Source organism: Grammomys surdaster, unplaced genomic scaffold (assembly GCF_004785775.1).
Source record: "Grammomys surdaster isolate TR1022 unplaced genomic scaffold, NIH_TR_1.0 125849, whole genome shotgun sequence".
In the NCBI taxonomy this organism is placed as follows: Eukaryota; Metazoa; Chordata; class Mammalia; order Rodentia; family Muridae; genus Grammomys; species Grammomys surdaster.
The window spans coordinates 943,354-968,252 of NW_021620675.1; the positions used below are offsets into that span (position 1 = coordinate 943,354).

General features: G+C 47.5%; 3 protein-coding genes across 5 annotated transcripts in view; 1 reads left to right on the forward strand and 2 right to left on the reverse strand.

Moving 5' to 3' along the window:
• Lix1l (limb and CNS expressed 1 like) overlaps positions 1–12,156 on the reverse strand; it is a 25,145-nt gene extending 12,989 nt beyond the window's left edge. For both annotated transcript variants that reach the window (XM_028789808.1, XM_028789807.1), the window contains exon 1: positions 11,837–12,156. In XM_028789808.1, the coding sequence (XP_028645641.1) occupies positions 11,837–12,128 (292 nt within the window). In that variant the 5' untranslated portion in view covers positions 12,129–12,156. The remainder of the gene's footprint in view (positions 1–11,836) is intronic.
• Positions 12,157–13,555: 1,399 nt separating this feature from the next.
• Ankrd34a (ankyrin repeat domain 34A) lies at positions 13,556–16,716 on the reverse strand. Its single transcript, XM_028789836.1, has 2 exons — positions 16,548–16,716; positions 13,556–15,984 (listed from the first exon to the last, which is right to left on the reverse strand). Exon 2 carries the CDS (start codon positions 15,864–15,866, stop codon positions 14,379–14,381), a length of 1,488 nt encoding a protein of 495 aa, XP_028645669.1. The 5' UTR covers positions 15,867–15,984; positions 16,548–16,716; the 3' UTR covers positions 13,556–14,378.
• Positions 16,717–18,841: 2,125 nt separating this feature from the next.
• Positions 18,842–24,899, forward strand: part of Polr3gl (RNA polymerase III subunit G like) — a 14,087-nt gene continuing 8,029 nt past the window's right edge. For both annotated transcript variants that reach the window (XM_028789816.1, XM_028789817.1), the window contains exon 1: positions 18,842–18,899. The gene's annotated coding sequence lies outside the window, so the exon portion shown is untranslated. The remainder of the gene's footprint in view (positions 18,900–24,899) is intronic.

A 24,899-nucleotide genomic window follows, 5' to 3' on the forward strand; every position in this document is an offset into this window, starting at 1 on the left:
TTACAGATGTGCTGCACTGCATCCCACAGGCACACTGCGGTTACAGATGTGCTACACTGCATCCCACAGGCACACTGCAGTTACAGATGTGCTGCACTGTGTCCCCCGTTCCATGGATTCTTCAAATCTAAGCTCTGGTCCTCACACTTAATGTGGTACATACTTTATCCACTGAGTCATCTTCCTAATCCTAAAGAACTGTTTTAACATTTAATTCTAGTTTATTACCAGGAAATGTTTGATCTGTATATCTATTCTATATCCCTATATTCCCAAGGTTTCAGAACAATTTTTTGGGCAAAAGGGTGTGGCCAATGAAAAAAGTTTAGGAACCCCTGCTTTATCTCACATTTTGGTTAGTATTGGAGACCAAAGGAGCTTAACTTAAGTACTATAGGCAGCATTTTCAGGGCTAGCCAGCAATTATTACTGTGTGATAAAGTACAAGTCAGTTATTCTACAATTGGTCAACTGGCCTGGGACAGTGACAACCATCACCAAGTGAGTAGTTGCATCACATTTACGGAGTACTTACTAAATGTCAGACATTTCTATGGGTGCTTTACCCACCAATCATAACCCTATGAGGTGGGTCCTTTAGTCATTACCATTTTACAGACGAGGTATAAGAAGGAAAACAGTTCAACAACTGTGCCATGGCTGGAGAAATGGCTCAGGGGAGAAGAGCATTGGCTGCCCTGTATGACAGTCCCTGGGGATCAGATGTCATCTTCTGTCATCCACAAGCACACAGGTGACACACAGACTCATACATGGGGAAAACACCATACACATAAAACACAAATAATTACAACATTTTTAAAAACACTATGAACTACTGAGCCAGCAGGCTACAGAATGAGAAACAAACCCAGCTGGGTGTGGTGGCACACATCTGTAATCCTTGCAGTTGGGAAGCTGTGGCAGAAATTTAAGGCTGTGCCGCCTAGTTTTATGTCACAACTGAGTAGTGAGGGATTTTTTTTAAATAATTTATTTTCATTTATGTACATTGGTGTTCTGCCTGCATGTATATCTGTATGAGGGTGTCAGATCTTAAGAGTTACAGACAGTTGTGAGCTGCCATGCAGGTGCTGGGACGGGAACCTGGGTCCTCTGAAAGAGCAGTTGGTGCTCTTAACCACTAAGCCATCTCTCTAGCCCCACCCCCTTTTGCTTTGTTTCTCCTTCATTGGCCTTAACCCCTACCTATTCAGGATTCCAGCATCTATTCAAGACCAGCTGAGACACCCCACCTCATTGACTAAGCAAGCAACTTTTGGATTCTTGGCCTTTCTATTCCAGGTAGCCATTGTTGGATTAGCTGAACCACATCCTGTAAATCATTCTAATAAATCACACACACACACACACACACACACACACACACGAGAGAGAGAGAGAGAGAAAGAGACAGAGAGAGGCAGAGAGAGAGAGAGAGAGAGAGAGAGAGAGAGAGAGAGAGAGAGAGAGGGAGGGAGGGAGGGAGGGAGGGAGGGAGAGAGAGATTCATTATAAAGCTATTACTCTAGAGAACCCTGACTAATAAATACCCTGACTTCCCTCAGAACTGTAAGCTGAAATAAACCCTTTCCTCCCCAGGTTGCTTTTTATCATGATGTTATGACAACAGTGGGAACCCTAAGAGAAAGGCCATCCTTAGGGGGGAGCGGCTAGGAGAATGGTCCTTGTGAGTATAACACTTGCTGTGCAACCACGAGGCCCTGAGTTTGGATTCCTAGAACCCATGTAAAAGGTGATATGATGTTGTATATATGTAACCCCGGTGCTGGGGAAGAGGGAGTTGGGGTAGAGACAGGTCCCTGGGCTCACTGGCCAAGCAGCCTAGACAAAAAGAGGAGTTCTAGATTCAGTGAGAGATCCTGTCTCAATAACAAGAAGGCTGGAGAATGACAGGGAAGATTCCTGAAGCCGGTCTCTGGCCTCATGGACATGCACATGGGGAGTTCACCAGTGCACACAAGATCATGTATATATGACAAACTGATCACCTTGGTTCCACAGTCAAATCATTTTTTTTTATTGTTGTTGGTTGTTGTTTTTTAATTTGTATTGCTTACTTACAGAGCCCTACAAATGCAGCTAGGCACTAGAGGCTTTTAGAAGTTTTTTTAAAGACTTTATTTATTTATTTATTTATTTATTTATTTATTTATTTATGATGAATATACTGTAGCTGTCTTCAGATCCACCAGAAGAGGGCATCAGATCCCATTACAGATGGTTGTGAGCCACCATGTGGTTGCTGGGAATTGAACTCAGGACCTCTGGAAGAGCAGTCAGTGCTCTCAACCACTGAACCAGCTCTCCAGTCCTTAAAGTTTTTTTTTTAGAAAAAACTTTTTAAAAAATCTTTGTGTGTGTGAATGTTTTACTTGCATGTATGTATGTGCACCACTTATATGCCTGGTACCCTCGGAGGCCAGAAGGGTATTGGATCCCCTGAAACTGAAGTTCAAATGGTTATAAGTGGAATAGAACCAAAGTCTTCTGGAAGAGCAGCTGGTGCTCTTAACCTCTGAGCCATCTCTCCAGTCTCTTAGTTTTGCATGTAGCCCAAGCTGGCCCAGGGCCAAGGTATTTCTGTTTCAGCCTCCTAATTTCTGGAATTACAGGCATAAGCCAAACTAGCCTGTAGTCAATGTTCCTAAAACTTTAGACAACACTGCCATTCAAGGAAATATGACCCTCAAACTTGACCATCAAGCAAATAAACTAATGGACAGAGTTTCTTTCTGTTTCACAAATATATATTACAAGAGAGAATGGAGGGAATGGATTCTCTTCTGAGGCTTTTCCTGAGTATTAATGGTTTTTTTGAGGAACCTTATTTTGGGCAACACTCCCTGAGGGTCTCTTCTCCTTCATATCTTCCTGGGTTTGTGGCAACACTTCAATGCCTGCCCTCTTTTTCTGAGGGCCTCTTCTCAGGACTGTGTTTACAGAGAGTGGTATGCAATGATGCTCACAAGAAACAGCAGGCTTGCTGCCAGCACAGGGGCTCACACCTACATTCCCAGCATTCACAACTGCCTCAAGATGGAGGCCAGCCTGGGAGACATTAGACATAGTAAATCCCAAGCAAGCCTTGGCTGCTGAGAGTGAGATCTTATCTCACAAAATTAATGATGACAAAAATGAAAAGAACAAGCATGCTTAGTGTTCATTATAAGATGGAAGGTTCTCCGAGATAAGTGTTCCTCTCTCAAGATGCGGCCACAGCATCCTCCCGAGCCTTCTGCATCAGACTCAGGGAGCAAGAAGACTCATGTACCTGTGATCCTGCTTCTGGCTGTGCTGTGAGTTATAAAGTCCATTATCTCTGATTCAGAAATCTTGTGCCCTCTAGCATTTATTACATAGAAACTAGCTAACAAATTAGTTGTAAGCAGGGTAATATCAAACTCCAGACATGACATAGTATTCTGGAGCATTCCCTTCCATTCCTTGATGTTTGGGCTCAGTTATTCAAATATCTTACTGGGTGTTTGCTCTGTGACTATACCCTAGGCTAAGATAATGGCTCCTTTTCTTTGAGACTATATTGTAAAACAGGAAAGACATTAGCTGGATAATCTTAAGCTTTTGAGACAGCTACAACTCTGATAAGTCCTAGAGTGCTTGTGAGGGGTTTTTGGTTGGTTGGTTGGTTGGTTGGTTGGTTGGTTAAGTAGTTAATTGCTTATTGGTTGTTCTCATTGTTTTGAGATAGGGTCTCACTGTGTAGTCCTGGTTGTCCTCAAATTCACAGCCCCACCTGGTTCCCATGTGGTAGGATTAACCATGTGTACCACTACCCCAGCCACACCCAGTGGTAAGAACAAGAGCTACCTTGAAGGTCATGCTGAAGCATGAGCAGAAACTCTTTAGGCAAAAGGTGAAAGAATAGTACAGCATATAAGAACAGCAGGTACAAAGGCTGTGAGCGAGCAGGAAGCATAGCAAACACAGGGAGTAAGAGCCCACCTAGCCTACAGGAAACCACAGGGATGTGCAATCCAGGATGCAGTTGCAAAAGGAGGCAGTGACCAGACTGAGTAGGACCTTGTTTAGGGTAAGATTCAAAGCAATGCACTTTACATAAAGAAGGGGATCTGGTCAGTTCAGCTTTGGAATGGATCACTTTGGCTCCAGGGTTCCAAACATTTCAAAAGGCTTTACCTGGAACCTCACAAATCACACATACTTTCCAGTACCTTAAGGCATGAATACTCTCCCTCTCTCAACTACCACAAAACTCATCCATTTCTTCATAGTGTGTTGTGTCTGTCAAGAAGGTGCTAAAATAAAATATACATGCAAGAGATTTATTGGAGTAGGCAGACAGGACAGCCTTCAGGGCACAATGGATGTCTGACATGTGGAAGAGAGGGAAGGAGAGGCTTAAATTCGGGCTGCACTGTAGTTCTGAGAAAGGTTTGGCCAAGCCAAGGAGTCTTTATGTCAAAGGAATCCCATATCTTACCCTCCCCCCCTCCCCCCCCCCCCCCCGCGTGCCTGCATTAACATCCCTATTGTGCTCAGTCACTGACAGAGGCAGTGACAGGAATCTTGGACTGTGTACAAACATGGTGATGGACCTAGAGGGGCCAGGGCAAGGCTGTGAGCCAGTTCTGCTTCTGAAGAAGGGATCTGACCTGAACATTTTCACTAAGAAAAGTCAGTCTTTAAGGATGGAAAGAACAGCACACAGCCTTGGCCAGCAAGATGATCAAAACTGGTTGGCCAATGCATCAGCTCTTACCTGTTCTGCAAACTAAAAGATCCCCATAGAGCAGCCGATATGGAAAGCAGCAGAAGCCCTTTTCTCATCTCACACCCTGTATGTGACTGTCTTGGTAGATGTTCATTCTTCTATCTAAAGACTGTATGAAAAGGAAAGGCTCTCTTTCTGCCCTTGGGCCTGGCTCGGCTCTTCAGAAGTCACTCTGGCCCAGAGCTCCACCATCTTTGTTCTTTCAATCAGGCCTTTTCAGCCCTTGTCTTTGAGACAGGGACAGCTCCTCTAACATGCAAACAGCAGGGAAAATGGTAGGGTGGAAGAGAAAGGGGTGGTGACCATGGGGAGGGGCCTATTCAAAAACTTATTCCTGTCCCACATGCAGCTAAAGCAGACCCTTGCATACAACACCGGGCTAGTTCTTTCATGATTCCTCAGTCAAAGGAAATGGGAACTAATTTAGGTAATATTGAGTATGAAATGAGAGCCTGGGGAAAGAGGCTTCCTGTTTTTGTTTAGGGTTTGGTTTAACTTCTTTCTTTCTTTCTTTCTTTCTTTCTTTCTTTCTTTCTTTCTTTCTTTCTTTTTTAAAGCAATTGATTGTGATCTACATTTGAAAATGCTCCTAAATCGTGCTGTGATGTGGGAAGCTAGGATACCAGGGCTCAAAGCTTGCAACTGACTTGCAGTGTGAATCTAGATATCCTAAGGCCAGTGTTCTTTCCAGCTTGGGAAACCTAACCCAAGATCCAATCTATGTCTGAGCCTCAAAGGGCCTCACGAGTCCTCTAAAGCTTACATACAATTCTATATGTGCGCATTGTGTGCATTTGTATGTGTATAATATATATGTATAATATATGAATAGCCCATAGAGTTTTGTTTTGTTGTTTTGTTTTTCACGACAGGTTTCTCTGTGTAGCCCTGGATGTCCTGGAACTTGCTCTGTAGACCAGGCTGGCCTCAAACTCAGAGATCCACCTGCCTCTGCCTCCTGAGTGCTAGGATTAAAGGCATGCTACTACTGCCCAGCAGGTTTTGTTTTTGTTTTGTTTTTAAAGCAGATTTTCAGTAAGGAATCGTGGACATAATGGCTTATCTAAGATATCTGAAGAAGTGCTATGAACAGAATATATCTGACAGATGCCATGCTTTGTGGAAGTTAGGAACAGATGCTGGCTTGAGAACAAAGACCAAACTAGTGAAGAAGGTTTTGTAAGGGTAAAAATTAAAACAGCTCAGCAGAGACCACAAACAACTTGGCAAAGACCGCAGGACAGCTTGCTGAGCTTTCTGAGAGTAGCCATAATAAAAATATCAAGCCCCTCTAGGGATGAGGTGACCAGAAATGTAGAAACAACCAAAGACATATCTTGACCAGTCTAAACATGCCCAAGTGAGTAATGGGCCACCTGGTGTTTATCCTAGAAGGTCTGAGACTTCATGGTCAGAAATAGTGGGCTATCCAACCTGTCAAAATGATTGCTTACGCAAAGTGCTGATGTTTGAAATATCCAATCATATGTAACCGCGCCAGAATTTCCCACTTTTCCCTTCCCCCTTGTGCCTCCCCCTATAAAAGTTCTAAACTTCCTGGGGTCTTCATCGAAATTCTCTCCCCTGTGTGGGATGAGTTTCGATCCAAGGGCCCTTGTTAGTAAACTGCCTTTTGCCATTGCATCAAGTCAGTCTCTCGTGTCTCCTTGGGTGCGCGCTAATTGGGACTTGAGATGGGGTCCTCTTCGTGGGCCCTTACAGTTTAAATGGCTATACCATGATGCTGCAAACACAAAAGGGAATGTTTGGGTTTTGTTTTTTACCTGTAGAAAATAAAACATTAGATGACTGTCTAAATGAAATGTTGGTGACAAATGATTTATTCCTAAGGATAAAGACATTAAAATAACATAGGCAGAAGCAGGCGGATCTCTGGGTTTGAGGACAGCCTGGTCTACAAAGTGAGTTCCAGGGTAGCCTGAACTACACAGAGAATCCCTGTCTTGGACAGAGAGATGTGCGCGTGCATGTACACACACACACACACACACATGAACACACACACACACTAATTAAATGGAGCTTTAAAAAGACAATAAATATAGAGTGAAGCCGCAGCTCAGCAATAGGGTGCTCATCTAACATGCCCGGAGCACTAGCTCTGGCCAAGTCAAAAGGACTGCACATTTGAGGCCAGCCAAGACTACATGAGACCCTTCCTCAAAAAACAAACAAAAACCCAAACCACTCACAGGTAGGAAAAAGAATAAAGACAATATTGTAGTAAGGATGAAGGAGTGAAACAGCTGTAGCTAGGGAGTGCCACCGAGAGGGGAGGGTTTTCTGATCGTTCAGGTTTGTGGGAATAAGCTGGCAGACGTTCATCCAAGATGTTGTGGAAGTGGGGAAGCTGCTTAACAGTACTGTGTCTAATGTCTCCTTTTTCGGTCTCTGGAAGACCATGAACAGCCTAGAGCGCACAGAAGTCTTTGAAGGCCAGCACTGTGGAGTACAGGGACTTTGGTAGGGACTCTATCTACTAAAGCTAAATAATGCATCCTGCCAGCATCTGCTTCTTTAGTCCTTGGAGCCAATGGAGCTACCTCATGTGACAAGGACTTTCCAGATGTGTTTACGGACTCTGACTCAGGGAGTCACAGATTATACCAGTGGCACAGGGTGGCAGAAGCAAGGGGATCTCTATTTTTGACTAGTTTGAGACTAGCCTGATCTATAAGTCTGAAGCTAGCAAGAGCCACTCAGCTCTACAGATACAGCTACTGACTGCTTCAAAAAAAAAACAGCAACAAAACTGTGAGGGGAGCTTGGAGTTGGCAAAACACAGAAGAGGAGACATCGTAGAGGCAGATACTGGAGTGGTGTGGTGTGGTCATGACGAGGGCTCAGGAATGTTGCTGCCACCAGGAGCTGGAGAAGGCAAAGGAGACTAGACTTTCTGGCAGGACCCTGCTAATACCCATTTGGCCCAGTGACACTGATGCTGACATCTGGCCTGCAGAACTGCAGAAGAGCACACACTTTTGTTAGGGCTCACATAGTCCAGGTTGACCTCAAAGTTCCCATGTAGCCAGGGATGGCCATGAATTCCCATTGCTCCTTCTACCTCTGTCTCCCAAGTGAAGATACAGATGTATACCACCACACCCACTTCAACTCTATTGTTTTAAGCAGCACAATTTATGATGCTTTGTTAAGACAGCCGTAAGAAATTCACAGGGGTCCAATCCAGTGTTTCCAAAATATATAAAAGCCTGTACTGGCTTAGCTCCAGTGACAGTTAGTCTGTGACTGTAATGACAAAGAGTAGCTAAGCAGAAAATATCATGTAAAATCCATTCATTCTTGGGCTGGAGAGATGGCTTACTGGTTTTTTGTTTTGTTTTGTTTGGTTTGGTTTTTCGAGACAGGGTTTCTCTGTGTAGCCCTGGCTGTCCTGGAACTCACTCTGTAGACCAGGCTGGCCTCGAACTCAGAAATCCGCCTGCCTCTGCCTCCCAAGTGCTGGGATTAAAGGCGTGTGCCACCACTGCCCTGCTGGCTTACTGGTTTAAAGCACTTGCTGCTCTTCCAGAGGACCAGATTCAATTCCCAGCAACCACACAGTGGCTCAAAACTATCTGTAATTCCAGTCCCTGGGGATCTAACACCCTTTTCTTACCATGATGGGCTCTAGGCACGCACCTAGTGCACAGATATGTATGCGAGCTAAACACCTGCATACATATTTGAATGTTTTTATTTAAATAAAAACATTTAAAAATCAAGACAAGTACTATAATACCCATTTTGCAAAAAAGTATACAACTTACGCATCAGACCGGAAGTGAGAGAACCAGGATAAAGAACTAATAATTCACTTGGCTCCTTCATATTGTACTACCTTGCTTTATTATTATACCTTTAATCCTCACACATGCTCTAAAGCACACTGGGCTCCATCCACACAGAGACTAAATACGTGACTTGTTCACACTGCATCTGGTGAGCAGTAAATATTTGTTAAATGAAAAAAAAATGGAACAGATAAAGCATAAAAAAGTAAGTGCCGGGTGGTGGTGGCACACACCTTTAATCCCAGCACTTGGGAGGCAGAGGCAGGCGGATTTCTGAGTTCGAGGCCAGCCTGGTCTACAGAGTGAGTTCCAGGACAGCCAGGGCTACACAGAGAAACCCTGTCTCAAAAAAACCAAAAAAAAAAAAAAAAAGAAAAGAAAGCAATATCGCCGAGAGATCACAGTGCGACTGCAAGACAGGGCCAGGTCCCCAGTCAAAATCCTTTATACTGTGAGCTGACTTGAGAATCAACAGCAAACCAGGCATAATGGCTCACGCTTGTAATCCCAGCAGTTGGGAAGCTAAGGAATTAAAAGCACCATGACGTAAAAAGCTTGAACTATCCAGTAAGTTCCATGCTAGCCTGGGCTATATACCAAGAGCTTCTCAAAAAACAAAACAAAACAGCCAGCACAATAGTGTGTGTGTGACTTTTTAGCAGGTATGAGTAGGGGAGTGGGGAGTGGGGACTAACCTATAGATGAAAGGACAAGAGAAGAGAGAAGCGTGCGTGCGTGCGTGCGTGCGTGCGTGCGTGCGTGCGAGCGCAGGGACCAAAGCTGGTGAAGGTAAACCTAAAAAGTCAGAACTGGAAATGGTGAACTTAGAGTCTTCAGGAAAAAGATGAAGGATGTGACATGAAGATGGCATGTAAGGTATCACCAGATGAAGAGCAGTCTGAACGAGACCAAAGCAAGCTGTATTCAGGGCAATAGAGATATCCCCTGAGTATCCTGCCATCAGTCTCAGGGGCATATGGGCATATGCCAAGGGCAGCTTTGCCGATTAACTGCAGCAGAGTAAGTGGTTCCATGTGGTGAGGGACTTTGAGCCAAATCAACAAAGAGCCAAATTCTCCTACAGCCCTGGCTGGACACCCAGACTGGAAATGAGAAACTCAAGAATAATAAGACTGTGGTGGGGGTGGGGACACTGAAGGGGAGACGCACCACAGACTCTGATAGTTCTCTGTCAGCACAGTCCCTTTGTTCCTTCGTCCTTTCTTGGGAAACTAAAAAGGTTTTCCAGATACCCAGTTTAGAAGCCAGACCAAAGGCTCTTCAGGGCGTAGAAACACGGGTGAGGAAAAAGTACATTTCTCTTACAAGCTGACGAGTGCTTGTAAGTTTCCGAGAGGAACTCTTCAGACACAGGGTAGCTACTTCTGTCTACTACTACACCCTAGGCAAAATGTTTCCCTCAGAACTGAGGTAAAAAGAGCTGGCCATATGTACCGTGTAGTCTTGTTAAACCTTGTTAACCCTAACCCACCTGGAAAGTAACTCTGTTGACTCTGTTGACTCACTAGTTTCAGAAGTACACCCATTTGTATACCCCAGCACCATACAGAATCCTAGCCTGGCTGGAATTCAAACTGGTTGGAGAGTGAAGGGAAGGCAATGGTAAAGGAGCCATCAGACTTATAGCAGAGAGCATTTAACTTCACTGAATCCAGTTTACAAAGATACAAACATTTAAGAGTAGAAGAACATGAAATGTGTTCTCAAGGAAGAAATAACCAGAAAACCAGAGCTAGCAATCATTTCCAGTGCCCACTCTGTTGCCAGTGGCAGAAGAATCTTTTTTTTTTTTTTTTGGTTTTTCGAGGCAGGGTTTCTCTGTGTAGCCCTGGCTGTCCTGGAACTCACTCTGTAGACCAGGCTGGCCTCGAACTCAGAAATCTGCCTGCCTCTGCCTCCCAAGTGCTGGGATTAAAAGCGTGTGTCACCACCGCTCGACTTTTTTCACTTTTTTTTTTTTTTTTTTTGGCAGAATCTTAATTAACCCAGAGCACAACCCTTGAAGAAACTGTTGCTCAGTGAAGTCATGAGACCCTTTGTCCAAAGACAGAGCCAGGACTGACAGGCCTCTGAAGCCTGTCTGCTCTTTTCACTGAAGCTTCCAAAAGAAAGCAAAGAGTGGGGTGGAAGGAGGGCAACGGGGATGGGGGTGGGGTGGGCTGTGCAACTTTTCTCCTATTAAAACAGAAAGGATGCAGTTGCTTTTAGACCCAGGAAGACCCGACCAAGGAAACAGAAGTGATGTGTTGGAAATTCCAGACTTAAAGTCTGAGTCACACACCCTTCACTGTGTGTTCCTAGTCGTTTAAACCATGAATTTGGAGCCAGGATTCTGACAGGAAATTGGTTAACATTGCCTAAACAAAAACAACAAAGAAAATCCTCACATCCCTCTTCCCAGAAATTAGGCATCTTTAAGCTGGCAATTGCTAAGCAAAATAAGGTTGTTGCCTGGCTCGTTTCCACAGAATTTAGCATTGAGTGAGCCAGGGCCTGAGATTTATCCTCAGTTCCTGGGCAGAGGCCAGGAACACAGCGCCAGACAGACAGAGGCCTGAGCTGTGAGGCTCCAACCTAAGACACTAAAGCGAGGCACCAAGTCACAGGAAGCTGGCACGGCCTCAATGGTGTGGGTCCGGATTCAAAGGAACAATTATTGTGAGTGACTTTTGAAAGCACTCCTAATTCTCCAGCAGATCTGAAGTCGTGATGGAAATTTCATGGCGGGGGGGCTGGGGTAGATAAGTATGTGAAGAACTAAAAAGTCGGGGTTCAGAAGATGAAGTACAGGGGTTCAGGAGATGGAGTACAGGAATTGCTGAGATCAAAGAGAGAAGACCGTGAACGGTAGGTATGAGAAATGCCCTGGATCTGAGATAAAGGAGAGGACCCCACACAATAGGGCCGGTTCTCAAAGGGTGAAGAACATTAAAATATTAAGCCTACAGGAGTTCTGCTGCTGACAGAGAAAAAGTTGGGAAGAAAAGAGAATTGCATCTGAAAAAAGGAGTCCCTGGAGAATGCATTAATAACTCCGTGTGTGTGTGTGTGTGTACACGCGTGCGCGCGCACACGCTTGTGTGTGTGTCCAGAAGGAAACTCCCCAAAAGGAAATGCATGCGAAGGGTGGACGCCAAGCGGAGCCACTGTGAGGACGGTGGGAACTGTGGGAGCCTGGCATGCCTGGAGGGTGACCCGCAGGAGGCCAGTCCCCGACACTTACCTCGACCGTAGCCCTGCGTGTGCTTGGCGAAGCTCCGCACCACCGCCTCCACCGCCTCGCGCAGCACCGCAGGGCTCCCCGCGGCGCCGGGGAGCAGGGGCAGCCCGGGGGCCCCAGCCAGAAGCAACGGAGGCGGGGGCGGGGCGGGGGGCGGCGGGGCGGGCGGCGGGCCCGCGGGGGGTGTGGCGGCGCTAGTCGGGGCCCCGGTCACCCCCGGCCGCAGCGCTCGCAAAGTGCCTCTCCCGCCGACACCTACGCCTGGCTGCAGCCGCTGTGCTCGTATCGTCTCCATCCCGGCGGCCGGCGGAGCTGGGCCCCGGAGCCTGCCAGCCTGGCGAGCTAACGGTCCCAGCCACCCCAGTGAGCAAGAGCCGGGGGATTGAGGGCGGTGCCGGGATCCAGCTGTCAGTCAAGAGTGGGCGGGACGAGCCAGATGCCATGCCAATCACTGGTGGAGAGGGAGGAAAGGGGTGGGCCCCTGAGCCACCTTAGGCAAATGATTGAGGAAGACGGACGCTGCGGGAACCAATTGAAAAAAGAAAAGGCTAAGTCGTGTAAGAGGGGAGAGCTTCGGAGCATCTTTGGGAATCCTGTGGTAAGCGCTAGAAATCCGGCCAGACCCCTGGGGCGGGGCTTGAAGGAAAAATAGGCCTGGATGCAATGCTGGGTAGAATTGTAGCTGGAGAGGATTCTTAAGGACCATTTGATCACTTTACTTTCTAGATAGAGATGCGGTTCAGAGAAGTGATGTGACTTGTCTCTAAGTTCATACTCAATTGGTGGTGGAGTGAAAATGGAGTATGAGGCTGACTTCAATGAGAACATGCTATGTAGTATACTTCAGTCCACTGCCTTACTTAATGACTGCAAGCACAAACCAGATTTTATTTACGAACAAGAAAAGTGATGCACAGGAAGATTAGATACACTGCCCCAAATCAAATGACTAGATGGCAAGGGAGATTCAGACATTGTTCTGATCCAAATGTTCCCTCCCCCTTTTTTTTTAACTAGTCTACATTCAGGAATGGTTTTCTGATTTCAGTTATCCACTAAGAGAGTCAGAGAGCTTAGAATGTGTTTATCACTGTACAGAAAGAATGAACTAGAATACATGCAGAAACCTATCAAACCGAGAAATTCAGGACATAGATGGAAGGGGTACTTCGTCCAGGTAAGGCTGGGTTCCAACAGTTGTCCCCAGCAGACATCCATGCACATGCTGTAACGCCCCTTTGTTGACTGACCATCACTCCTTTTGCCCCTTAGGTGAAGTTACTAGCCCCACTCCCTCTCCTAGGGTGTCTAAGAGACCTGGGACAATGGAGGTGAGAAGAAAATAAATGAGGCACACCTGGTGAAATGAAATTAGACCCTGTATTTAAAACAACAACAACAACAACAAAACCTGTGTGGTCAAGACATAGGAAGTCACATCTGCTTATGGAGAACGAGGGAGGGGGCCACTCTGAAAGAATCTTACATCATTAAGGGTCAGGCACGGGGAAGCTAGGGGAAGACTACCAAATGCCTTCAAACCTTTAGAACACTGGGCTCATTTGCCTTTTCTTCTGCAACCACTAGTGGTCAGTTGGTGTCTTGAAGAAGGTAGCTGCAACCTCTAGATTCGCTCCCTGAGTAGTTGTGACTGTTAAGTGTCACCCTCCCGTCCCCTCTCTCTGTACCCCCAGCCCACACCTTCCGGCAGCAGTGACGAAACAGACTTCTGAACACATTTATTTGACATGTCAAGTGGTAAGAGGACTGACTTAGGCTTGCTCCCCACTTCTGCCTGTGCGGGGTGTTCATAAGCTCAGACACACAGAAGAGCAACTTTGAGCCCATGACCTACCCCCTGGGGTAAACAAGACAATCTGTAGTGGTGTGTGTGTGTGTGTTGGGGGGTGGGGCACAGGGAGGGAATAAAAAGCAGGAAATTGAGAAGTGGAGGGCATGAAAGGCAGCAACAGAACTGAGATTGGGAGCTGCTTCAGGAACGCCAAGAATAGTGAGGAAGACATCCTGAAAAGCGGGTGGAAGCAGGGTGTGAGCACGGAGCCAGGCATGAAGAAGCAAGGCCTGAAGAACGGGGTGAGATATTCGGGAAGAGAGAGTGGACTATGCGAAGGTACGATAGGCCACGCTGCAGGGCGTACATGGAAAGCAAGGGATCGCTTCTTCAGGAGGGCAAAGATACAGGAGGCCAGCCATGAGGGGGCTTCCTGCTGGTTCTCAACAAACGTGTCTGGGACCCTAGCACAAGTGGTCCTCTGTTTGTTGGTGTGCTGTGCCTATGGGTTCCCAAGTAATCCCATGTACTTGTGAAATGACCAGGGCATGAATGCGTGGGTCTATACGCCCAGTAAACACAGTATTTATCCTTCCTCACTAGTAAGTGTACTGTGCTTGTGGACACATGCTTACCCATGTGTGCGTGCACAGTGCCAGGAGCACATGCAAGAGATCCCTTGTCCGAGGTATCAGCTGGTTCTCCCTCTATCAGGGTCCTGACCCTCCCCCTCCTTGGCGCCCCTCATTTCTTTCAGCGCCCTGGTTCCCCAGGCCCGCCTAGACTCTGGAAACCCCCTAGCAGGCGAATCTGTTCAGTCTGCATGGAATGGCGTCTCACCAGCTTGCGCTTGGTCCTGGGAGACCCTGGTGCCCCAGAGTGTGGAGGGGCAGGCAGTGAGGGTGCCCGACCTCCAGGTTGAGGACGAATGTCGGGGATGGGAGGGTGGGGACTGACGTTGAGAGGAGGCAAAAAACCAGGTCGCGTTTGCGAGATGTGGTCCAGGAGCAAGGTCCCGGAGCCCCTTCGCTCTAGCAGCCCTGGACTCCGCCTCCGTCCGCTCAGCGGGGATACAGCCCCGGGCAGACTTTCCTGGGACTGGCGTGGGGAGGAAACTGAGCCCGCTGGTGGGAGGGTCAGCGGAGAGGCGCTGTATCGCCGGCGCTCCAGGGATACGCGGCTGGACTCGGGAGAGTCAGGGCAAAAATGTCCAGGGGTGTCGAGCTCCACCGGCTCCATGCGGCTCAGTTTTTGCCTTAGCCCTGAAGGAAGACCAGACTCCTGAGCCTCGGGCGCAGTGTTTCGGCGCGAGAGAGGACCCACACCCGTCACTTTCTCCGCCCATGGGGGCGGGTCCTCCGGGCCTTCAGTGCTGTGACGCCGAGAAAGACGTGGTCTACCGGTCAGGGTCAAGCCGTTGAATTCAGCAGCCAGACGCTCCAAGCCCGGCCTCCCTTCCACAGGAGGGACCGGTTGAGGAGGAGCCACAAGGCCCCAGGGCTCGGAGTTGAGCCTTTTGAGTGGTTTTGGAGGATGTCGAGGTGGCTTGGGGAGAGGCTCGGAAGGGGAAGGGTCATCAGGGGGCTTAGGAAGAGGAAATTCAAAAATGTCTCTTTTCTCTTCTTCTTCCTGGGCACGAGGGGATAATAATCCGCGTCCTCCTCCTGCAGTCTGCAGTTGGACTTCTGAAGGCGACGTGCAGACCCCTGGACTAGGAGGAGCGGGTGTAGGGTCCTCTACCCCCGGGGACGGTGGGGAATTAAGATACTGCCTGGTCTTCTTGGTGCCCGAGGGCGAGGTATCCGTGGTTATGATGATGACCTCCGTGCCCTTGGCCTTGCAGGCGTCCAGCAGTGTGGCAAGGGTCTCGCGGTCCCCGCGGTCCAGGGCGTGAACAAGCGCCGAGGCGCCAGCGTGATCTCGGACTGAGGGGTCTGCGCCGTGGGCAAGGAGCAGAGAGGCCACTGCGGCTCCCCCACCCCCGGCGCAAGCATGCATGAGCGCGGTGCGTCCTAAACGGTCTGCGATGTTGGGATCCGCGCCTTGCTCCAAGAGATAGCGAACCATGCGCGCCTTGTTCTGAGGGTCGTCGTAACGGGCCCTACAGGCCGCCATTAGCGCAGTCTCCCCCTGGGCATCACCCTCATTCACGTAGGCTCCTCCCTCCAGAAGCAAACGGGCCAAGCGTAGCTTACCCTGTCCCACGGCCCGAAGAAGAGCGTGGCCCTCGGTGTGCAGCATAGCTGCGGCTCGGGCAAAAGCACCGATGGAGCTGGGACTGGGACCTGCCGAAGATATCTAGGAGTATGGGGGTGGTGGTTGGGAGAGGCCTGAGGTCTCTCGGTAGTGAAACCTATCCCTGTGAAAAAGAGAGAGAGGGAGCTCATTAACAGGCTCAGCAGGGAAACTGAGGCACTGATGAAGGCACCTGATGTATGACGGGGGGATGTAGGGGGGCTACAATGCACAGTCTTTCCTTTTGATTCCTGCCTTTGAGCCGTCCCATCCCCCCCCCCACCAGCGCATGCCAAAGGAGGTGGGAAGGGTGCACCACCCGCACTGAAGGATGAGAGCTCGTGCATATACGTACATGTACGCGCACAGATATTCCCACCCCCCTTCGCACCCCACGGCTTATCAGACCTTTCCAACATCCCCCTTTTCTTATCCACACTTGGAATACCCCTCTCTAGGATACTGAACGCCACCCACCCACACACATGCACCCGTACAGTCATACACATATTTCTATTCCTAACCTCTTTTAGATTGCCACATCCCAAAAAATTGAGGGGGGGGGGGGAGCATATTGCAATTGGGACCTAAAGGGGTGGAGGAAGAATTAGGGATTCTTTTGCCTTTGCTATGTTCCCCATTGCTTCTTGTTCTTCCCCCTCCCAGGCTGTACCCCCAAATAGATACCTGAATGTCCGCATAATCTCTGCCTGGCCAGGATTGAGGCCGGGGCCATGGGGGCCTCTGGGGTAGAGGAACCGGGTACCTGGGGGCCCACATGGCGTGGGGGGGTACCCGGATTCCCTTGGTGTCAGTATCTGCGCCCCAGCGCTGGATCCTGGTCCCTCCTCCCGGTGCGCCCCGGGCACAGCGCCGGCTCCGGAGGAGAGAAGAGGGGGGGTGGGGGCGGAGCTCTTCTGTGCTATTTATAGCCCAGTCTCTGCGGGTGGGGGCGTCCAGCACCAACCCGCTCCCCACCCCCATGCGCATACGTATAAACCTATAAACACTTAAGGAAGAAAAAAGCACCCAGCGCCTTCAATCTTGACTTCCCTTTCTTAACCCACCTCCCCAGCCCAAACAAACCTAAGTGCTCCTTAGGGGACTCTCCCACGACCCATTCAGGAACCATCCAGATTCTTCGTTGATCTTCAGCAGATCTCCATGAGCTCCGGTCTGCCAGACCTGACTGCCACACACGGCATATGGCACACTGTGCGGAGGGGCGTGGGGAGGCGGTTGGGATCTGCAGCGGCGTCCACACAGAGCTGAGAGGCAGGAGATGTGGCTCCCTTCCCGTAGTTTAGCTATCAGGGCAAGTATAGCCTGGAATCAGATAGCAGGATATCCCCTCTGCACCCCCTCAAACACCATAGAGACACCTGGATCTCAGTCCCCTAGGGTCTCTTAGAAATGTAAAGAAGGTGATTTTCCCAGGGGAATTTTAGGACAAGGGGCATTCTCAAATTCCCTCTTTACAATATTTTAAGAGGTATTTTAGGAGGTAGAAAAAGGCAGAGTGATGACCGAACCCTGTTGCACGGGTGCGTTCATTACATCTCTTTACTCCCTCAGACTCATTCTTCCGTCTCCCTTGAAGGTCCCTGCCTGAATCACTCCTTGTCTCTTCCTATCTGTTGCTCACTGCCTCTGCCTCTTTGTGCCACCTGCCCTGTCTCCATGGTTACCAAAGCTTCCATCTGCATAGTTTAGGGATGAGTTTGTGTCCAGCTGGAAGGTACCAAAGGAAGTGGGGCCATTGGATGGATTTAGAAAGCTCACCAAGGATCCTAGAGGACTCAAGTGGTGGACACCACCATGAATAGATTAAAAATAATAATAATAACGTTACTGGGAAGGATGAGAAATAGTTGTAGAGAAAACACCCACTTTTACTAGCTATTGACGTGTGCCGAGTGGTTTGCATACATACATACATCATCTTCAACCCTCACGACTCTGGGAGGTGGGAACTATTGTCTTCTTGCAACAAATGATAATGAGGTTAAGCAGGTTCCCCCAAAGTTTCACAGCTATGTTTTTTGTACTATTCCAAAAACCGAGCACACATCACCGCATCCGCATGCAACTTCTCAGTCTAGAGGCCATTTTCTCCGACCTCTGGCATATTCTTGTTGACTAATTCCTAGTTTTATCTCCATCCTGAAGTATTTCCCTTTATGTCTACTCTACGAAAGAATGACTTTCTACTCCACCTCCTTCCCTTGAAGGGGCTTGAAGGGCAGTGGAAAGTGCAGAAAGAAAGAAAAAAAACCCACTGGGTTCCCTCCTTCTCTCCCCAGTGACTTCACTGATCCTAAGCGCCCTCCACCACTTCTCAGACACAGCAACAATCTGCATTTGAGGCCTGAGCTTGGTAGCAGAGTCAAGAGTATCAAGAGTTCAAGGCCAGCGTAGACTGGGTAGCCAGACCCTCCCTTTAGAAAAAAAAAATCTTTTAAAGATTATTTATTGGTAGTGCTGGAGACTGAATAAGATTGGGAAGTCACCAAAAGAGGGGTGTGTGTGTGTGTGTGTGTGTGTGTGTGTGTGTGTGTGTGTCCCTCTAAGCCAGAAGAGGGCGCTGGAGTCAGGCGGTTGGGAGCCTCCTGGAGGGCTCTGGGAACTAACTCCAGTCTCCGCAGGCAGAGCTGTTATCAGTTGAGCAGTATGATGTCTCTAACCCAGGGCTATATTTCCCAGCAGCGGTTCTCCTCTTCTGGCTCAGCCACATGCCTGGATGAGCTCTGAGTAGCAGGTCATCTTAGCCGACTGCTGCCATCCAGGGTCTGTTAAGTCTAGGCTGAAGAGGTGAATTCTGCAGCCCCAGGTCTCAGCGCGCCCCACTTCCCAAGCCTCAGTTCCGGTTAGGCTGGCTCCCTCCGCCTCCCCGCCTCGCCCGCCTCCGCTCTCGTTGATTGGTCGGGAAAACCCACCAATGGAGAGGTCAGGGAGGCGGGCCCAGAGCGCGGGCTGGAAGAAGAAAAGCTGATTTCAAGTTGGCGGCTGCGTGGGCCCCGAGTGGGGGAGGGACGCCAGGTAAGGCTGCGACCTGGTGGCTCTGACCCGGTTTGGTTCGGTACTTCCCAAATTAGTCCCTCGGCGCAGACAGCAACGTAGATAACGCTTTCTGTCAGCGTGTTGGATCTGCCCCCTTCTGAATCCCTCCCCTTTCTCCCCGGGCTCTCACTGCTGTCTTGACTGTACACCGGAGACAGGGCTTGCTGTGGTGTCTGGGCATAGATATTAAAGCAAGAGAGGAAGGCTCATTCTTATAGCTCAGACTCTTCTATGGTATCAGCTTCTCCCGCATCTGTTAACATAGCATTAGCCCCCTGTCAAGAGCCTGACAGATTATTACCTCAAGTCAACGGAACCGCTACCCTTTGCCCACCGCTTTCCTAGACCGCCTTGAAGAATTTATTGATCCCCAGCCTGACAATGTCTGATTATCACTATTGGAATCTCTTTAATTTTTAAAATCACATTTATTATTTGTGGGGGGAGGTGGCGTGCGCGCCATGGCTTGTGCAAGGAGGTCAGAGGACAACTTGAGCTAGTCAGTCTGTTTCCTGGCCACTTGACAAGAGTATTTACCGTCTCATGAGGCTTACTTTATCCCTCCATCCCTCCCATCCCTTTTATCGGAAGACTCTTGCTGTGTAGCCCATACTGGCTTCCAATTTGCTTTCCTCCTGCTACAGTCTCCCCAGTGCGAGGATTACACGTTCTCGTTTGATGTTTCTCTTCTATGAACGGAAGGTTTGATGGGACAGATTGTGGTACTTAATACATTGTGTTCAATAAGCGTTAATCAAATGGAGTTGATTTGTGGGAACCAGTGTTATTGTCAAGGAGGACAAATATTAAATGCCTAATATAATTAGGGAACGATAAAAGACAACACAGTTTATAATTAATGACCTTTAAATTGGTGGTTTATTGCATTAATGTTTTATAGTTAGTCTCAGACCCAAGAAGGAAAACAACGAAAAGAACCGGAAGGGAGTATTTATGACTCACAGGATCTATAGACTCAAGTTCAAACGACAGATATTTACTGAGCACCTACTGTATACCAGACACCATGCTAGACAATGGGGATCACAGCGAACCCTCTGTTAACATCTATTCAATAAACTGTTATTTAGTATGTGGGAAAATATTTTTGAGACAGGTTCTTTCTATGCAGAGCAAGCAGGCTACCCTCCAACTTATAATCCTCCTGCCTCAACCTTCCTGGGATAACAGGCTTGTACCACTACACCCCAAATAAACTTTTTTCTTCTAAATTGAGAAGCATGAATCTGGTCTTACAAATGCTAAGCACTGATTCTGCCCAGAACAGAACTCACTAGCTCTTTTCAGGTTGGTCCACTATTTAATTTTTTTCTTTGTATTTATTTATTCAACTTAAACTTATTTATTATGAGTGTGCCTTGGTAGACTGTGTGCCATGGTGCATGTGTGACAGTCCGAGGAATGAAGTGTATTCTACAGGCTGGCCCCAAACTCACTATGGAGCCAAAGATGAATTCAAACTTCTGAACGACAGGCTTGGCCCTGGCTTTCTGCTAAGCAAGTTTGTTGTTTGTGGGGGTTTATTTATTTTCTTAACTGGGGATTGAATTAAGGGCCTCATGCATTGCTCAGTAAGGTTCTGCCACTGAGCTATAGTGCCCACCAGCTCTCTGAATTCTTCTTGTTTATGTGTGTGGGGGTTTTGTCTGCGTGTGGATCTTTGCACCACTTGTGTGCTTGAAAACCTCAGAAGGAAGAAAAGGGATGCCTGGGACTGGAGTTACAGACAGCTGTGAGCCACCCTGTGGGTCCAGTTCCTCTGGAAAAGCAGCCACTGCTCTTAACCGCTGAGCATCTCTCAGCCCTCCCCTGCATTCTTGAAAACAAAACATCCTTTTTTACTTGTTAATTGTAGGATATGCATTTATTCCGTACAACTTTCAAACACGTAGTAATATAAGAGTGTATTATTTCATAGCCCTAACATAACAGTGATCGTAATTAGTATTTTACAACTTTAAACTTTATTGTTATTTTATGTACCTGAACACTCGTGCCAGCCACAGCATGCATGTCGGCGTCTTGGACAACTTTGTAAGGCCGTGTCACCCTTCACTTTATGAGGTTCCAGGGATGGGACTCAGGTTCTTGGACTGCCACTGACTATCTGCTGAGCCGTCTTGCCTGCCCTTGATACTAGTATTTTGATATACATACTCTCAGTTTATTCTGTTTATATGCATAACTTTGTGTTTTATAAGTAAATAGGGCCACACAATAAATTCAATTTTGTACCAAGAATGAAAACATAAAAAAGAGAATAACAGAAAAATGTGACTTTATATTGTATTTTCCCTTACCCCTCACACTCCATATTATCAACCCTCTGCCTTGAAAGAGGTTTGTTTGAAGGTTTTTGTTGTTGTGTTTTGTATATTGTTTGGTTGGTTTGGTTTTTTTTTTTTCTTTCAAAATAGGATTTCTCTGTGTAGCCTTGGCTGTCCTGCAACTGGCTCTGTAGACCAGGTTAGCCTCAAACTCTAAATTTCTGCCTGCTTCTGCCTCCCAAGTGCTGGAATTAAAGGCACCGGCTACCACTGCCTGGCTGGTTTTTGTTTGTTTGTGGTTTTTATCATCTATTATTAGACTACTTATGTCATTTCAAATTTGTTGTTGTTTGAAACAAGGTTTCACTATGTAGCCCAGGCTGACCTGGAACTCCATAGATACCTCAGACTGACTGCTTTCTGCCTGAGCCTCCTTGAAGGCTTGAACTGTAGGTGTGGGTCATTGTGTCTAGTTTATTTCAGAACCTTTGCTGCCATAAATAGTTATTTTTTTTGGGGTGGGGGAGGTTAGAGACAGGGTTTCTCTGTGTAGTCCTGGCTGTCCTGGAACTCACTCTGTAGACCAGGCTGGCCTCAAACTCAGAAATCTGCCTGCCTCTGCCTCCCAAGTGCTGGGATTAAAAGTGTGCGCCACCACCGCCCGGCCATAAATAGTTCTTTAACAAACATTGTAATACTTTTATTGCAGAGTATGTGACTACTTAGGACAGATTTTAACAGCAGGGTTTCTAGATTAAGAATAAAAACACTAAAAACCCCAGGAGATTGTTTAGTCTTCCCTTGGAGGTGTGCTTAAACGTTTTAGTTGGCTTCCTTTTGTTATGGTGAAACACTAGGACCAAAGCCAACACAGGGAGGAAAGTGTTTATTTGGTTTACACTTCTCAGTCAGTCTTCCATAAGGGAAACAGAGGCCATGGAGGGTGCTGCTGACTGACTTGCTCTCCAGAGCTTTTCCAGACAGCTCGAGACCACCTGCTCTAGCTTGTTCTCTCCAGCGTGTCTCTGTAAAACTCTCCTGGTCTCCTGGTGACATGCCTCCTCCCTCTATGCTGCTCTCCTCTCCCTCTCAACTCTCCTACACTGCAGACTCCGCTGTGCCCGGTACTGCACTCTCAGTGTGCTGTCTGTCTCTCCCTTAAGCAGTTTCCCTGTCCTCTCTTCTCAGGAGAGTTGGGCAGATCCTCTTCTGTCAAATCTTTCTCTGATTCGTCACTTTGTCTGCCACTCAATTAGACATCACTTTCAAACATGGGTGCTTCCTTCTACAAACTAACCTTACCTTCACTGTTTGGGACTAAAGGTGAGTACTAAAGTCGCAGCTGTACTCCAGCCAGAGGGATTAAAGATGTGTAAGGGCTGAGCCACACCACAACTAGGTTCAAATATCCTGTAACATACATACAATTATATTTTTTAAAGCAGAGACTAAAAAGATGGCTCAGTGATTAAGAGGGTGTACTGTAGTCACTTTTATTTCCCAGCGCCCTCTGCAACTCCAGCTACAGGGTACTCCGACCTCCGGCCTCCATGGGCATCAGAACCCACATGTACATACCCACAAACACACAATACACATAATTCGTAATTAAAATATCTAGAAAGTTTGAAAGAAAGAAAGAAACCAGGCATGATTTTAACTCTAACACTTGGGAGGCAAAGGCAGGCAGATCTCTGAGTTTGAGGCCAGCCTGGTCTACATAGTTCTAGGACAGCCAGCACTATGTAGAGAACCTGTCTCAAATAAATAAATAAATAAATAAATAAATAAATATTTTAAACTGGCTTTATTGACCATTCTTTTGTCAATTTTCTGTTCATATTCTTTGTTTTGTTGTTGTTGATGTCTATCTGTTTTGAGTCAGGGTCTTCTTATGTACTCATATGCAGAACAGGCTGGCTTTGAACTCAGAGATCTGCCTGCCTTTGCCACAAGTGCTAGAATTAAAGGTGCTAGACACCATGTCCAGCCTTTGTCCTTTTTTCCCTATTTGTTTTATCTGGGTTTTGTTTTGTTTTTGTTTTTCTTTATGTTTTGTCTTTTTTTTTTGGGGGGGGGTGGACACTATCTTGCCGTGTAGCCTAGAGTTTGCAATTCCCCTGTCTCAGTTTTTCTGGAGCTGGAATTACAGACATGTTCCACAGGCTCATCTTACTTGCTGTTTTTACCCTCTAGTGCTGGGATTGGTCCTGGGCTGTGCACTTCCTGGGGAAGGACTCTACCGTGGAGCTCCATCTCCAGCTGTCATTTCTCCTGGGGGAAGGGATGGCTTTCTTCCGTTTACATCTCCAAGAGTCTAACACAGAGCTGACTACTCTTACCTTATTAGAATAGAGGATTAGAGCGCCCACTGCTGATCACTCCATCATCTCTAGGGACCTCATCCACACTCTTAGTTGTAAGCTGACTAGTCCACCAGAGTATAAACTCCATGTAGGAGGCACCAAGGGTGCACAGGAGTTTTGTCATTGTTTAGTTTTGTCCTTTTGCTCACAGCTTTATCAACAGCATTCAGAAGTGGGTGTGGTCGTTTGAATGAGTATAGTCCCTAGAGACTCATATATTTGGGTGCTTTGTCTCCAGTGGGTAGAACTGTTTGGGAAGGGTAGGGAGATGTGTCACTGGGGGTGGGCTTTGAGGTGTCAGAAGGCCTCACTGTTCCCGGTTAGCTAGCTCTCTGTCTGCCTCATGCCTGTGGATGGGATGTGAGTTGTTAGCTATGCTCCTGTGCAGAGCCTGCCTGCTGCCATCCCTGTCATGATGGTCATACACTCACCCTCTGAAACTGCAAGCCCCCAGTAAAGTCTCTCCTATGAGTTGCCTGGTCATGGTGCCTCTGGGAAGGAATTTAAAAGTAATGAAGGCATTGGGTTTATAATTACTCTCATTTTATAGACAAAGAAGGAACCAAAGTTTATGTAGCTAGGAAATGACAGAACTGGAACTTTTCGGTTGGTTGGCTGGTTGGTTGGTTTAGGTGTTTTGAGCCAGGAACCATGTTGCCCAAGATGGCCTGGAACTCGCTGTGTAGCCTCACCTGACCCTGAACTCCAGATCAGCCTGCCTTGCCCTCTCAAGTGGTCACAGGCATTTGCTCCCACTCCCAGCTCTGCCTTCCTTCAGCTCCAGGAATTTGTTGGTGGTTTTTTGTATGTTGTATTGAAACGTGCCCTTTAGTAGCTTTTACTACAGTGCAAAGGTGTATAAGTGGGCCAGTGTCTGTCCTGTGAACGCTGGTGTGTGGGCAAAGCACAGCATACTGGTGAGCACTGGGGAGGGCTGCTGGAAACAGACACAGATCTGGATCACAGTATAGGAAACTTCTAATGCCCTCAAGGGTCTCTCGTAATGTTTTATGAGTGTATGTTAATTACATAGCAGCGGGTTCCGTTACAACATCTTCATAGATGGTCTTCAATCATCTATGTACAGTGTATTTCTTCTTTCTTGTTTGTTTTTGTTTTGTTCTGTTTTGTGTTTCAAGTCATGGTTTCTCTGTGTAGCCCTGGATGTCCTGGAACTAGATCTGTAGACCAGGCTGGCCTCGAACTCACAGAGATCCACCTGCCTCTGTCTCTTAAGTGCTGGGATAAAAGGCATGCTCCACCACATATTCTCTCTCTCTCTCTCTCTCTCTCTCTCTCTCTCTCTCTCTCTCTCTCTCTCTCTC